The sequence below is a fragment of the Dysidea avara genome, chromosome 6 (genome assembly GCF_963678975.1).
Source record: "Dysidea avara chromosome 6, odDysAvar1.4, whole genome shotgun sequence".
NCBI lineage: Eukaryota > Metazoa > Porifera > Demospongiae > Dictyoceratida > Dysideidae > Dysidea > Dysidea avara.
The window spans coordinates 19,216,940-19,234,349 of NC_089277.1; the positions used below are offsets into that span (position 1 = coordinate 19,216,940).

At 38.5% G+C, this 17,410-nt stretch overlaps 1 protein-coding gene across 1 annotated transcript in view; it reads left to right on the forward strand.

Moving 5' to 3' along the window:
- LOC136257781 (uncharacterized) overlaps positions 1 to 17,410 on the forward strand; it is a 119,843-nt gene that overhangs the window by 42,063 nt on the left and 60,370 nt on the right. Inside the window, exons 8-10 of the mRNA XM_066051090.1 lie at positions 4,820 to 4,942; positions 5,722 to 5,844; positions 5,904 to 6,026. Of these exons, the coding sequence (XP_065907162.1) occupies positions 4,820 to 4,942; positions 5,722 to 5,844; positions 5,904 to 6,026 (369 nt within the window). The remainder of the gene's footprint in view (positions 1 to 4,819; positions 4,943 to 5,721; positions 5,845 to 5,903; positions 6,027 to 17,410) is intronic.

Here is a 17,410-nt window from a genome sequence, read left to right on the forward strand (position 1 = left end):
CAAAGAAATCACCTGTAGAAAATTCAACCACAAACAAATTGCCCCGTAGAAAGAACAGTTAGAAGAAGTTACTTTGTAGAGAGTTCAGCTACAAAGAAACCATTCTGTAAAGAGCTCAGCTGCAAACAAATCGCCTGTACAGAATTCAGCTACAAACAAATCACCCTGTAGAGAGATCAGCTAGAAGAAGTTACCTTGTAGATCGTTCAGCTACAAACAATTCACCCTGTAGAGAGAGCATCTAGAAGAAGTCACCTTGTAGAGTGTTCAGTTACAAAGAAACCACCATGGAGATTTCTGTAATCAATTACATGTATTATATATATATATATATATATAATTTGTACATTTACTGATAAAATATTTAAAGTACATCTACTTCATCTTTTCTTCTTCCTGTGGTAAAAAAAAATAGGTTAAAAAGTCCCAAAGCCAGCCATACAAATACAAAAAGAAATGAAATCTAATCCAAAACAGCCAAGCTGTAATAAAAGTGTGCGGCCTCAAAAAGCTATGGTGAAAAAAGATGTGAAATCCAAGGTGGCGGCCAAGAAATGGCTGTGATGGTAGGTTAATGGTAAAAATTTTAATAATGACAATTCAGGTGAATTTTGTGCCGCTTTTTAGATTTCATTTATTTTTGTATTTGTATGGCCGGCTTTGGGACTTTTTTAACCAATTTTTTTTTACCACAGGAAGAAGAAAAGATGAAGTAGATGTACTTTAAATATTTTATCAGTAAATGTACAAATTATATATATAATACATATATTGATTACAGAAATCTCCATGGTGGTTTCTTTGTAACTGAACACTCTACAAGGTGACTTCTTCTAGATGCTCTCTCTACAGGGTGAATTGTTTGTAGCTGAACGATCTACAAGGTAACTTCTTCTAGCTGATCTCTCTACAGGGTGATTTGTTTGTAGCTGAATTCTGTACAGGCGATTTGTTTGCAGCTGAGCTCTTTACAGAATGATTTCTTTGTAGCTGAACTCTCTACAAGGTAACTTCTTCTAACTGATCTTTCTACAGGGCAATTTGTTTGTGGCAGAATTTTATACAGGGTGATTTCTTTGCAGCTGAACTCTCTACATGGTGGTTTCTTTGTAGCTGAACTCTCTACAACAGGCCTTAATTTAATTTTTAAGGTGCTGAGTACAAATGTCCTTACATATTCACAAATGTACAGACATAGCGTCAAATTGTACAGACATGAGCTAGAGGAGCACTTTGTATAAACCGCTGGAATTGGAATAGGGAGTTTCCATTGAAAGTTTTGAGGTTAAACACAACCACATAGCTGCAACATCACCAGGTTGTGGTCATAACAGCTGCTGGTGATAGCAGTACACAAAGGGGAGGTGGCATTGGTAAATCCTTGGGTTGGGAAAATGTAGTATCTCCTAGCAACCAAGTGACAGTTATTGTTAGCACTACAAACAAACATGTGCACATCAGCTTTTATGGTACCACTATTGGTTTTGGAAGGATATGTGTGTCTGCCCAAAACTAATTATGTGCAGACATTGTGCTATTTGTGCGGATTTTGTCCGTTGACCGCACGTTAATTTAAGGCCTGCTACAAGGTAATTTCTTCTAGCTGATCTCTCTACAGGGTGATTTGTTTTTAGCTGAACGATCTACAAGGTAACTTCTTCTAGCTGATCTCTCTACAGGGTGATTTGTTTGTAGCTGAATTCTGTACAGGCGATTTGTTTGCAGCTGAGCTCTTTACAGAATGGTTTCTTTGTAGCTGAACTCTCTACAAGGTAACTTCTTCTAACTGATCTTTCTACAGGGCAATTTGTTTGTGGCAGAATTTTATACAGGATGATTTCTTTGCAGCTGAACTCTCTACATGGTGGTTTCTTTGTAGCTGAACTCTCTACAAGGTAATTTCTTCTAGCTGATCTCTCTACAAGGTGATAGCTGAACGGTCTACAAGGTAACTTCTTCTAGCTGATCTCTCTACAGGGTGATTTGTTTTTAGCTGAACGATCTACAAGGTAATTTCTTATAGCTGATCTCTCTACAGGGTGATTTGTTTGTAGCTGAACGATCTACAAGGTAACTTCTTTTAGCTGATCTCTCTACAGGGTGGTTTGTTTGTAGCTGAATTCTGTACAGGTGATTTGTTTGCAGCTGAGCTCTTTACAGAATAGTTTCTTTGTAGCTGAACACTCTACAAGGTAACTTCTTCTAACTGATCTTTCTACAGGGTGATTTGTTTGTAGCTGAACTATCTACAAGGTAATTTCTTCTAGCAGATCTCTCTACAGGGTGATTTGTTTGTAGCTGAATTCTGTACAGGTGATTTGTTTGCAGCTGAGCTCTTTACAGAATGGTTTCTTTGTAGCTGAACTCTCTACAAAGTAATTTCTTCTAGCTGATCTCTCTACAGGGAGATCTGTTTGTAGCTGAACTATCTACAAGGTAACTTCTTCTAGCTGATCTCTCTACATGGTGATTTGTTCGTAGCTGACTTCTGTACAGGTGATTTGTTTGCAGCTGAGCTCTTTACAAAATGGTTTCTTTGTAGTTGAACTCTCTACAAGGTAACTTCTTCTAACTGATCTTTCTACAGGGTAATTTGTTTGTAGCTGAACTACGGTACTGCCCAAGCGCAACGTCGCACTCGCTCACACACGCAACTTTGCTCAAGATTTTAAACATCGCTAATTAAGGGGCGTGGTGACTGTTTCGTTCATGAGACAATGCGGTAGCTGTTTCATTCACAAGAATCGCGAGCGAAACAGTTGCCATGCCCCTTAATTAGCGATTTTTAAAATCTCGAGCAAAGTTGTGTGTGCGAGCGAGTGCGACGTTGCGCTTGGGCGGTACCGTATCTACAAGGTAATTTCTTCTAGCTGACCTCTCTACAGGGTGATTTGTTTGTAGCTGAATTCTGTACAGGTGATTTGTTTGCAGCTGAGCTCTTTACAGAATGGTTTCTTTGTAGCTGAACTCTCTACAAGGTAACTTTTCTAGCTGATGTCTCTACAAGGTCACTAGTTTGTAGCTGAATTCTCTACATGGTGGTTTCTTTGTAACTGAACTTTCTACAAGGTGACTTCTTCTAGCTGATCTTTCTACATGGTGATTTGTTTGTAGCTGAACTCTCTACAAGGTAACTTCTTCTAGCTGATCTCTCTATAGGGAGATTTGTTTGTAGCTGAACTCTCTACAGGTGATTTTTTTGAAGCTGAACTCTCTAAATGATGGTTTCTTTGTAGCTGAACTCTCTACAAGTTAACTTCTTCTAGCTGATCTCTCTACAGGGTGATTTGTTTGTAGCTGAACTATCTACAAGATAACTTCTTCTAGCTGATCTCTCTACATGGTGATTTGTTTGTAGCTGAATTCTGTACAGGTGATTTGTTTGCAGCTGAGCTCTTTAAATAATGGTTTCTTTGTAGCTGAACTCTCTACAAGGTAACTTCTTCTAGCTGATGTCTCTACAAGGTCACTGGTTTGTAGCTGAGCTCTCTACATGGTGGTTTCTTTGTAACTGAACTCTCTACAAGGTGACCTCTTCTAGCTGATCTCTCTACAGGGAGATTTGTTTGTAGCTGAACTCTCTACATGATGGTTTCTTTGTAGCTGAACTCTCTACAAGGTAACTTCTTCTAGCTGATGTCTCTACAAGGTCACTAGTTTGTAGCTGAGCTCTCTACATGGTGGTTTCTTTGTAACTGAACTCTCTACAAGGTGACCTCTTCTAGCTGATCTTTCTACAGGGTGATTTGTTTGAAGCTGAACTCTCTACAAGGTAACTTCTTCTAGCTGATCTCTCTACAGGGAGATTTGTTTGTAGCTGAACTCTCTACACGATGGTTTCTTTGTAGCTGAACTTTCTACAAGGTAACTTCTTCTAGCTAATCTCTCTACAGGGAGATTTGTTTGTAGCTGAACTCTCTACATGATGGTTTCTTTGTAGCTGAACTCTCTGCAAGGTAACTTCTTCTATTGATCTCTCCACAGGGCGATTTGTTTGTAGCTGAACTCTCTACATGGTGGTTTCTTTGTAGCTGAACTCTACAAGGTGATTTCTTCTAGCTGAACTATCTCTTTCCATAGTTGTATGAACTCCCTACAAGGTAACTTCCTCTAGCTGATCTCTCTACAGGGTGATTTGTGTGTAGCTGATCTCTATACAGGTTTCTTGTTTCTAGCTAATCTCTTGAATTCTTTTCAGGGTGACTACTCTATTAGGAAGACTGCTCTATTAGAGTATCTCGATCTCGCACTTGCTGCACCAAGTTGGATTTCGTGTTACAACTCCGTGGCTTTAAATCTGATTCTTCTACACCATTGATGAGCCTTTCTAAGATGATTACTCCATCTGTACAACGATTTTCAAAACATTACCCCAAGCAGTTTATCTGGTAGGCATGGCAAGCAGTCATTTTTTTTATTAGCTAATCTTGATTGCGTAATTGTTACACACTGTTGGTTTTTGCGTAAATTGCGTTTTCTTTCTTCCTGTCAATATACTCACGGGTGTTACGCGCCGGCTTCTTGGGCCGCACGACACACTACCGTGTGTCTTGATCATGTGGAAGTACATGCAACCGTGCATTGCGAGGTTATATTTGAGCTGTACTGTATACCATTATTGATGTTCTGTGTATTATTGTCTATGTAGTATAGTGTTATCTTCAGCTATGTAGCTGGATATGTGTGCTATATATGTGTGTATGTATGTAAGGTTTTGGGGAGGCATGCTTGTAGCTTGTGGTATCACCCCTTCCAATTTGGATAACAGATAATAAACAAATGAGTAAATAAAGTACATAAATGTGTTGTGACAATCTAGATATCACTGAATGCAAGGATGGTTTACACAATTGTACACAAAGATGTATAGAACTAGAAGGAGGATATACTTGTGCTTGTAATGAGGGATATGAGCTTGAAGATGATAGAACATCTTGTATAGGTTTGTTACATGCATGCATATTAGTACAACAACCACACTAGGTTAAATGTGCTGCACTGTGGCTTAAAAGTGATATGTTTTAATTCAAGTTTAACCTATATATATGTAATAGTTATACCACGGGCACGAGTGCTTTGCCTGATATATACGTACAAGCACGAGGGCCGCAGGCCCGAATGCGAGTGCATATATACAGGCAAAGCACGAGTGCCCGTGGTATAACTAATATGTTCTACTTAAGTATGTAGACCCACCTAATTGGCAAAATCTTTAGTTGCTATACCCTTCTTTTATATAGGGAACCAAGTAAGCTGTGATTGTGGGATTGAATTTTGCCAAACAAGCTGTGATTGTGGGATTCAATTTTAATACATCAAACAGTAGTTTGATTTTATTTTTGCTAATATAGCAATTTTAAGAGACTAGTGTTAATTATGTTACTTTAATTGCTACATTTACAAAAGTAAAAAACAAACTACTGTTGATGTATTAAAATTGAATCCCACAATCACAGGTTGTTTGGCAGAATTCAATCCCACAATCACAGCTTGCTTGATTCCTTATATAAGAGAAGAGTTAGTATATTTGCAGACATAGGCAACCTCTCTTGTTTCACTACTTTTTAGCTGCATGTTCCCTTTTTTCACTACTTCTTTTCTATTTGATCCCTATTCCAACTAATTTCTCTTTCTACTTGTATAATATGTAACTTCAGATAGCTATGTCTGCCTTACTGAATTACTAAGTATATTGCCTGTAACTGTTGCACACTTCATTAGATGTAGAAGAATGCAGCTTGGGAATTTCACGATGTCACCAAATTTGTGTGAACACAGTTGGCAGTTATCAGTGTGATTGCTATAAAGGATATCAACTGAGTAACAATACATATGCTTGTGAAGGTATGTATGAATTTTTCATTTCTATGAGTTTTCAATTGAATATACTCTTTAATACACAGATATTAATGAGTGTGATGAAGATAATGGAGGATGCAATCAAATATGCATTAACACATTAGGAAGCTACAGATGCTCATGTGAAGATGGTTATCATTTACAATATGATGGCTTTAACTGCACAGGTAAACTAAAATCTGAGCATTGTAATCACATGCTACACCTGTACATATGTAGAATTTACATGCAGTATTATGTCATAGGTAGGCTTGCATCGATTATACCAACATAATTTTTGGCATAATAGGGGATGAAAAGCATAATGCTGGCATAATGGAGCATGATTATGAGCATAATGGGAAATTTTTTGCCATAATAAATATAACTTCTACTATAACAGTCACAAAGTCATGGGCTAAATAATAGTTATACGGATACAATGTGGAGTCTACGGAATTTATAAACCTGAAGGCCCGAGGCTGTAGTGCACAAGCGCAGCGAGGGTGCTACTAAGGGCCTGAGGGTTTATATATTCTGTAGACTCCACATTGTATCCGTATAACTAATTTAGACTCTATTTACTCTACAGACTATTTAGTTACCTCTTCCATTAGGTATCTATTAACGAGAAGTTGACAATTCTCAAAAATCTCGGTAATCTTACAGTCACCTTAGCAACCATCAGTGCACATGTGATATAATAAGTGCCTGTTTGGCATCATCGCACATAGCTTATGTATATCACGCAAGGGAACTCGCATTATTATTGGATAAAATTAATATACATTGGTTGGTTGCTATAGAGCTATAGTTGAAACAAAATGGAGGCTAGCCTTAGTGAGTTTTTAAGTGATGAGTTACTTAGTTTTATCAGTGAGGATATTTCGCCTATTAACAGCCATGCCTCTGGTGGTAGTGATAATGTACCAGATGAACTGGACTTGCTACTCTTCAGAGCAACAGAGAATTTTGAAGACTTTAATGACCAAGAAACTTCAACTGCTTCAAAAAGCAGGCCATTTGGCAAGGCCCTTAGTGGGGAAAATATTGAGCAAGCAATATAAAGTGCAGTTCCTGAGAGTACAAGGAAAGATACCAAGTACTGTCTTTCCATGTGGGATGAATGGGTAGTTGCAAGAGCAAAAAGTACAGGTACAATAATACCATACCTGAAAGATATCACTATACCTGAGTTAAATCACTGGACGTGCTACTTTATTCTGGAAGTTTGGAAAAAAGATGGAACAGAATTTCCGCCCAACGCTCTACACCACATATGCTGTGGGATCCTGAGATACATAAGGATAAGTGGGATAAATGTTGACATATTCAAGATAAAGAATTTATCAAGTTTCGAAATGTTTTGGACTCCGAAATGAAAAGGCTACAAGCATTAGGGTTGGGAACAAAGCAGAGGAAAGCTGAAGTCATTAATTGTGAGGATGAAGAAGCCATGTGGGAAAAGGGAATCCTTGGTGATGGCAACCCTCAGTCTCTATTAAACACAATGGTATATATGAATGGGTTATATTTTGCATTGCGAGGTGGAAAAGAACACAGACAACTGCGACACCAACCATCACAAATTACACTAATTGAAAAGCCAGGTGAAAAACCTTACCTACTGTATAAAGAAGTCTCAAAAACAATCCTGGTGGACTGAAAGGCAGAAAAAATAAACAAAAAATTGTTATGCACCATGCAAACTTGAAAGAGATGTTTTGTTCTACTTTATAAGTTCTACAACAGCCATTGTCCACCTGAACAACCATCTAATAGCTTTTATATCCAACCACTTAAAAACCCAAGTAAAGATTTGTGGTATTCCACTACACCAGTTGGTCATGCTACACTAGAAAACACTATTGGTAGAATGTGCAAAAGTGCTGGAATGGTGGGATACTATACTAACCACTCACTTAGAGCTACAACTACAACCAGACTGTACCAACATGATGTGGATGAACAACAAATAATGGAAAGGACTGGACATCATAGCACAGAAGCTGTACGAAGCTACAAGAAAACCTCAACTCACCAACAAGAAAAAGTGTCAAGTATTTTGAACAATGAGAAGAGGCATTGCAGTGCAACAGATAATGTACAACATAATATACATGTAAATACAGGAGCACAGATGCATCATCATCTATCTCTTGAGTGTGCTTCAAATAACTCTGCCCCTGTGTTCAATATAATCTAATTGTTCATCAGTATCTATAACCTTCTCCAAGTAGGCTGGCAGGCCAGTCACAGTTATCTGTATATATAAAATAAGCAAATGGTTATTATTGTATATACACAATTACATTAATATTATAAATCTCTGATATGGTATTGTGAATTTTTGTTATATTATGCCTGAAGGCGTGGAGTATATTAGAAAACAAGGTGGAGTATATGAGATTTATTACCCACCCAAAACAGCCTAAATAGAGTCTAACTTGTTTTGGATGGTGAAATGATTCCTGACAATGAGTAGAAAAATGCACTACTACAAGTTTACACTGATCGACAGAATGAATGCTTTTCATTGTGGATTTGAGTTTTATATGACACGTAGTCATGTGCTAACTAGTACCAAGGCATGGCAAAGCAGTTTGGCTGAGCTTCAATCATTATATTTGGTATTATATAAAGTGTCTCATCATCTGATTTTGAATAAAATTATGATGATTATGATTACTGGAAGCTCGATTGGAAGACAATACAATAGATGCTCTAATGATAACAAAGTTAGCACTGAGTCAGGTAACTAGTGAATGTCTGGACATTGAAAATAGTGAAGTCTCTGCAGGTCTGCAGTGAGACTGGGGTTAATATCAAACCAGGAAATATTTCAAAAAATCAAGATTCTTTAATAGAACAGTCAAACACTCTAATAGAACAGTCATCATCGCATGCAACAGAGAGAATGAGAACCATTGAGTGTTTATCCCCAGGAGACTAATATGTTCTTGGTATGGTACTGCAGATGCAATTTACATATTATACTGAGCAGTTGCTGTCCTTTGAATACCAACTGCTACAACTCAGAAGATCAATCAGAAACAATGCATAATATTTTATTTGCATACGAAACTAAAATGTTATTAGACAATAAAATGTCTATAGCTTCTGAGGGACTATAGATATGCCCCCAAACTCCCTACTCTAATATGCCTACGAACTCTGTTGCACATCTTAATTTTAAGCTATTGCTATTATTTGTATGTTGCAGTTGTAGTAACACTTCTCTATCATATGAAGAACTTCTGTACACAAAGAAAAAGCACACAAAATAAAAGCATAATGCATTTCTGTAAAGCATAAAAACAAGCATAATAGGCAGAATATTGGGGAAATGCCAAAAAGCATAATAGGCAAGTTTTGGAGCATAATAGACTCAAGCCTAGTCATAGGTGGATCTGGGAGACATTGGTAGTGGGGCAGGTGTGTGTTTTGAAAGCACGTGTTAACAAGACATTAGTTTCAAAGTTAGAACCTGTTTGATGATTAAGTGTATACTCAGTGCTTTTTAAAAAATCAAAATACTGTTACAAATAATCAAACAAATAATAAAGTAGTGACTGCTCTATTAGAACATCTTGGACTTGATACCGTAGGGGTATTTAATTTTGAGGGTTTAAATTTTTGTGGATAGCCATTCATTAATTATTTTCGTGGGTTTAAATTTTTGAGGGTCAAATGTGAACTCGCACTATCCACGTGCTCACATTTTTTAACGTTGGAAATGGCTGAGACCACATTTTTCAGTTGCGAGTCTGCTGTTCAAGGCTATCACATTTATCAAGAAATTTGGGAAGCTAGTTGTGGACAGACATTTCCATGTCTATGAGAAGAAGGGAACCCGTTCAACCCATTTGCCGTGTCAGTTGTGAGAGCTGGTAATATTATAGGCCACGTGCCAAGGAAAATTTCTGCTGCTTGTTCATTGTTCTTGCGGAATCACGGGTCAATTCGGTGTACTGTTACGGGTAGCCGACGATATTCAAGAGATCTTATCCAAGGAGGACTTGAAGTGCCATGTAAGCTTACCTTTAAAGGAGAGAAAAAGTATGTGGTGAAAGTGGAAAAATTGATTAAGCCAGCAACTGATATTACCGTGTCCAGTACCTCTCCTGTAGTTGCAGCCCCCACCACTATCAATGTAAGCAGCCCAGGGAGTAGCCAGGATGTGGTAACTACTGTGTCCAGTACCTCAACTGCAGTCATAGCCCCCCATACTAGTGATGCAGGAAGTTACAGTAGCAAAGATGTCATAGCCATAGATGGTGACAGTGTGGTAGCATCAGACAGCAAGAAGAGAAAGGTAGTTGATGAAACGAGAGGGGTGAGATAAATGATGGTGTTTGGATATGAGTTCATGGTTCATTATTGAAGAATTCAGACAAGTTAATGTTACTGTTGGGCAATGAGCTTGATGACAGAGTTATTAATGTTGCACAAAAGATGTTAATTGTCCAATTTCCTTTGTTGAAAGGTTTACGATCTACGCTAATCCAATACCACTTAGGATGTTGGACAAATAATTATTTGCAAATAGTCCACTGCCGATCTTCTCATTGGATTTTAGTAAGCAGCATAGGAATGCCAATGTGGGGAGGTAAAGGTATATGATTCTCTATATGACAGAGTTGATGATGCCACTAAGCGAAAGATTGAGAAGACTTTTGCTTCTAAAGTCACGTTTGTAGTGCCCATCGTGCAGAAACAGCAAGGATATAAAGATTGTGGCCTCTTTTCCATAGCTTTTTCCACACATTTGACTTTTGGAAAAACTTGTTTCGAGATTCAACAAGACTATATGCATCAGCACCTTATTGAATGCATTGAGAAACAGCACATTTGTGTGTTTCCATATTGACAGACTACATGGTTGATCAATTGTACACTGTATATAATTATGTAAATGCAATGATTTGGTAAATTGTTTAATCACACAATTCTTTTGTTATAATGAAATCCATGATGTATACACTTACAATAGCTATGATTGTCCAATACAGTCCACGATACCAGCGGAACGGAAGCCATTTATAATGATAGCTGGACAAGCTGCCAAATATGAATGAAGATCTACCACCCACTGTGCAGCCTATGGTTTCATCACACTCATCCTCATGTCCACTTCCTCCATCATTCCTTTGTCTAATTGCTGGCAGATCTCGGTCCCATACCACTGTTTAAATTTGCTCCATAAGAAGCCTTTTGCGGCTTGTTAACTGACAGATCGAGTGGCTGTAGTCTGTCAGTGCAATTGTTTGGCATAGTTACATAAAGAATATTGTTATCCTCTAGCTTCTTCAGCACTTTACTTGTACACTGTCCCTTAAATACATCAAACAAAACCAGCGCACAATGGTCATTGCTAAGGCCAAGTGAAGCTCTTTCTTTTTGACCAAAGGGAAGGATTATATTTTCTATGTAAGCCATAGATGTTTCTTTGTTTGCCCAGTGGTTGGCTGTGTAGGTAAGGTGCCAGTCAGATGGAAAATTGACATTTTTTGGCAAACATTTAGGGGTGGTACCTTATTGTATGGGCAGAAATTTCCCTGACAGCGTACAAGCAAAGATAGCTGTTATTTGCCTTTTGTCATCCACAGCTGCTATTTCCACTCTCTTCTTGCCCTTTCTTTCCATAGTCCACCAACTTGAAGGGACGATCTTAGTAGCTGTATAATCCCAGTTTATGACTAGGCTTGGTGGTATATCCTCCATTTCAACAGCAGCACTGATATCAAGTAAATACTGCTGCTTAATTTCATCAAAGTTAATAGGATTAACTTTGTATTTGCTATTAGCCTTTCTCTTCGTATACCCCATCCAACGTAAAACATTTTTTGCCCATTCCTTAGTGAACTTAAAAGAGCTGGCTGTTGCTTTCTTGTGCTTTATCAATATTCCTGTTCCAATGCCGATGACTACACTTGTTCCAATTGGTGTGCCTCTAGACCTCATGCCGAGAATCTTTCCTTGTAGGTGACAATCAAGCTTCTCACCCAACAAGGGAGGCTTTCCCTGCTTCTTCGACAGTAGTGCATCGATACAAATTTCCTCTCCTACCTTTACTTCCTTAGATTTTATAGTTAATTCCCTTCGGTACAAATCCCTCCAGTCTCTAACGCTATTTTCTGCAACATCATATTTCCTTGAAGCACTAGCCACACCATGTTTACTGGCAAACTTCCCGATTGTCACTCTTTCTTCGTCCGAAAACTTTTGGCACGTTCCTCTTCTCTTTCCCATTACCCTGCGTACTGGTATCACGAAGCTCACCATATTCAGCATTGACTACTTTAGGCGAGGCTTTAGGTGTTTGATGAAAGCCAGAATCATCATCTGCTGGGTGCAGAAACTTTCGTAACGCCATTACTATCCAACACGTGTCAAACAAGCGCTTTAAATGGGTGACCCACACAAATTTTTAAGAGGTTATATTTTGTGGATAGTAGGTAACCACGAAATCCACGAAAAATTAAACCCCTCGAAATTAAATGCCCATACGGTAATGTAAGATTCAAACTTATTAAATTTCCCCATGTTAACCTGGCACACACTGTGCACCTGGTTACTGTAATTGTTTTAGGAACAGTGTGTGTGTCTGTGTCCTTCCACCCATGTGAGTATGAAGTTCTGTGTTAAAAGAAACCTGTATGTACGTATGTAAGAAATAATGAATTTCTTCAAGGTGAAAGATGGTGTCCTGTACTTACACAAATAGAATTGAAGAAGGCTTTCTGTAAACAATTTGCATGAGAAAACATGATAGACATACCATAAAGCAGTTGAGAAAATAAGTCTGTGCATAATTTGTGGTTTACTGTGTAGGATTATATAGCACAACATCAACTTGTTTTGTCATAGTGCATAGTTTACACATTTGAAGTGCATATATAACTGTTGTCTTCTATTTTCCCATTGGCTTTCTGTACTTCAATGCAGTGTGAATAGTTCCCAGATGCAGCTTGTTTATGGTGTGCATGAAAGTTGTCTTGTAAGACCTAGGGGACAACAGAAGGGCCATTTGCCTCAGATCCACCTATAATATGGGTGACCAGATAATAAATGTCCACTCAAAAACCGCCAAGCTGTAAAGAAAGAGTGCGGCCTTCAAAAGCTACATATAGCTTTCACTCACACAAAATCAAACTATGTTTTTACAACAATTAGACTGCAGCATTGCCAAATTTTCCATACCCTTTATTCAGAAGTAGTGGATATGGTTTCTGAGATATCAGCTTCCTCAGACCCTGTGAGAACCACTAGGGACGGTTAGGCACCATTCAATAACCATGGCCTTTTTGGAATGGTGTGTAGTGAGTTCACTGAGCTGGTAAAGCCTTAGAAAACTGGCTAGTATATTAGTTTAAGTCCAAGGAGCCTAGAGAGTCCTCCGGAGACCCAAGTTTTATCTCTGCCCTTCACTCATCTTCTCACTCTATTTTCTATACCAGGGAAACCTTGGCAGGGGTAAACTTTGATGAATTTGTAGCAAATAGCCAAATTTTCCAAAATATTTCCCTGCCAAAGTTTCCCTCTATACGGTATACAGCCAACCCACCACCCCACCCATTGCCTCTATATTATATGTCTATCACATGCAATACTGTATTTCTACTCACTTGATAAGCAAAACTGCCCAAGTCAGGGCATTTTCAGGCAACAGAAATTAATACAACATACAGTGATAGCTAATAAATATATGAATAAATTTTATATCCTATTAACAAATGTGACTGGCTAAGCAACAAGTTGATGTTGTGCTACTTCTAAAAACCAGGCGCCATGCAGCTAGCTAGCTCATCTGAAATTAAGTTAGAATTAACCAACTATATGTATTACATAGGTTTTTGGTTGTGCAATAATACATAATTAATTTTAGTGTTCCACCGATAATCGGATCGGTATCGTATCGGAGCCGATATTGGGCTTTTCGTATCGATCGGTATCGGTTATTCAGGTATTCCGATACCGATTAATAGCCACTCGCGCCAATCGTCATAACCATAACTATCATCATAAATCCTATGCTAGCAAAACGTGAGGTATAACAAGTTGGAAATAGTGTTGAGTATTATTCTAGCATAAAAGGTGCAAGAATTGCTTTGCTAAACATCAAGCAACTGCTACTTACTATGTTTGCACGAAAAAGATCGAAATACTCTAATAGAACAGTCACTGCACAATCAAGACACACGGTAGTGTGTCGTGCGGCCCAAGAAGCCGGCGCGCCACACCGTGATCAAGACACACGGTAGTGTGTCGTGCGGCCCAAGAAGCCGGCGCGCCACACCGTGAGTATATTGACAGGAAGAACGAAAACGTCATTTTCACACCTTTGTATCTCGGTGATCACTTATCTGATTGGAACCAAATTTGCTACACAGTTGCCCGCCAGCCAAGGGAGTCTACATTCCAAATTTGAAGGAAATCGCTCCAGCCATTTCCGAGATACGAGCTGCCAAAGTTTCGTTTTTTTTTCTTCGTTTTTTTTTTTCTTCTTCGTCTTTTCGCACACTTGCAAAAATTGCTGTAACTCGCAAACGCGTACTCCGATCGCCTTGAAATTTGGCACACAGAAAGGGAGTCCAAAGGCGAATCCTAGCATCAAATTTGGTACAAATCCGATGAATGGTTAAGGAGTTATGACCGATTATTCGCGTAAAACAAGATCGATTTGTTGTCACGCCTACAGGGTAAACCGCTTCATGGATTGAGTTGAAAATTGCTATGTAGATGGAGTAACCATCGTAGGAGTGCCTTTTGGTGGTTTGAAAGGAATCGAGATAAAGACCATGGAGATATGACACAAACCCCAACCTGTGTCACAATTACGCGATCGATTTTTTATAAATATAAAAGTATTAGTTTTCACGCCTACTAGGCAAACCGCTTAGAGCAATGAGCTGAAAATCGGTGTATAGCTGGAATAATCTTCATTGAAAGTCCTTGCAGTAGTACAGAAGAATCGGATTACAAACCACTGAGTTATGATTCGAAAGCCAACTCCGTGTAGCAAATGCGAGATCGAGATACTTTAATAGAACAGTCACCCTAATAGAGCATTCGGCTAATTTATTTATTCCATTATAGAATTTTATTACATCACAAGTTATTCTGTAGGGAGTTCAGCTGCAAACAGTTAATCTTATAGACAGTTCAGCAAGAAGACAGTCACGATGTGGAGAGTTAAGCAAATATATCACTATAGAGATTCAGAACATTACAAGTCACACTGAAGAAAGTTCAGCTATAAACAAGTCATGCACTGTGTAGAGAATTCAGCTACAATTAAGTCACTCTCTAGAGAATTCAGTTACACAGAATTCAGCTATACACAAGTCACTGTGGAGAGAGTACAGCTACAAACAAATTACCCTTTATAGTGATCAGCTACAAACAAAACACTTTGCAGGGTGTTCAGCTGCAACAAATCAACCTTTAGAGCGATCAACAATGAACAAATCAACACAAATCTACCTGTAGAGAGATACGCTAGAAACAAATCACCCTGTAGAGAGTTCAGCTACAAAAAATTACCCTGTAGAGACATCAGCTAGAAACTAGACACAATGTAAGGAGTTCAGCTACAAGCAATCACCCTGTAGAGAGTTCAGCTAAAACAAATCAACCTGCAGAGAGATCAGCTACAGACAAATCACCTTATAGAGAGTTTAGCTACAAACAGATTACCTGTAGAGAGATCGGCTACAAACAAATCAACCTGCAGAGAGATCAGCTACAGACAAATCACCTTATAGAGAGTTTAGCTACAAACAGATTACATGTAGAGAGATCGGCTACAAACAAATCAACATGCAGAGAGATCAGCTACACACAAATCAACTTGTAGAGAGATCAGCTAAACCAAATCAACCTGCAGAGAGATCAGCTACAAACAAATCACCTTATAGATAGTTCAGCTACAAACAAATTACCTTGTAGAGAGATCGGCTACAAACAAATCAACCTGCAGAGTGATCAGCTACACACAATTCAACTTGTAGAGAGATCAGCTACAAACAAATCACCCTGTAGAGAGATCAGCTAGAAACTACACACAATTTAAGGAGTTCAGCTACAAATAAACCAACCTGTAGAGCGATCAGCTAGAAACAAATTACCCTGAAGAGAGGTCAGCTACAAAAAATCACCCTGTAGAGATATCAGCTAGAAACAAATCACCCTGAAGAGAGGTCAGCTACAAAAAATCACCTTGTAGAGAAATCAACTACAAACAAAACACTTTGCAGAGAGTTCAGCTACAAACAAATCAACCTTTAGAGCGATCAGCAACAAACAAATCAACCTGTAGAGAGATAAGCTAGAAACAAATCACTCTGTAGAGAGTTCAGCTAAAACAAATCCATCTGCAGAGAGATCAGCTATGTACAAATCACCTTATAGATAGTTCAGCTAGAAACAAATTACCTTGTAGAGAGATCGGCTACAAACAAATCACCCTGCAGAGAGAACAGCTACAAACTAGACACAAAGTATGGAGTTCAGCTACAAGCAAATTACCCTGTAGAGATTTCATCTACAAACAAATCAACCTGTAGAGCAATCAGCTAGAAACAAATCACCCTGAAGAGAGGTCAGCTACAAAAAATTACCCTGTAGAGAGATCAGCTAGAAACAAATCACCCTGAAGAGAGGTCAGCTACAAAAAAATCACCCTGTAGAGAGATCGGCTACAAACAAATCAACCTGCAGAGAGATCAGCTACACACAAATCAACTTGTAGAGAGTTCAGCTACAAACAAATTACCCTGTAGAGAGATCGGCTACAAACAAATCAGCCTGTAGAGAGTTCAGCTAAAACAAATCAACCTGCAGAGAGATCAACTACAAACAAATCACCTTATAGAGAGTTCAGCTACAAACAAATTACCCTATAGAGAGATCGGCTACAAACAAATCAACCTGCAGAGAGATCAGCTACACACAAATCAACTTGTAGAGAGATCAGCTACAAACAAATCACCCTGTAGAGGGATCAGCTAGAAACTACACACAATGTAAGGAGTTCAGCTACAAATAAATCACCCTGTAGAGAGTTCAGCTAAAACAAATCAACCTGCAGAGAGATCAGCTACAAACAAATCACCTTTTAGACAGTTCAGCTACAAACAAATTACCTTGTAGAGAGATCGGCTACAAACAAATCAACCTGCAGAGAGATCAGCTACACACTTGTAGAGAGATCAGCTACAAACAAATCACCCTGTAGAGAGATCAGCTAGAAACTAGACAAAATGTAAGGAGTTCAGCTACAAGCAAATCACCGTGTAGAGAGTTCAGCTACAAACAAACCAACCTGTAGAGCGATCAGCTAGAAACAAATCACCCTGAAGAGAGGTCAGCTACAAAAAATCACCTTGTAGAGAGATCAACTACAAACAAAACATTTTGCAGAGAGTTCAGCTACAAACAAATCAACCTTTAGAGTGATCAGCAACAAACAAATCAACCTGTAGAGAGATCATCTAGAAACAAATCAACCTGCAGAGTTATCAGCTACAAACAAATCAGCTTGTAGAGAGATCAGTTACACACAAATCAA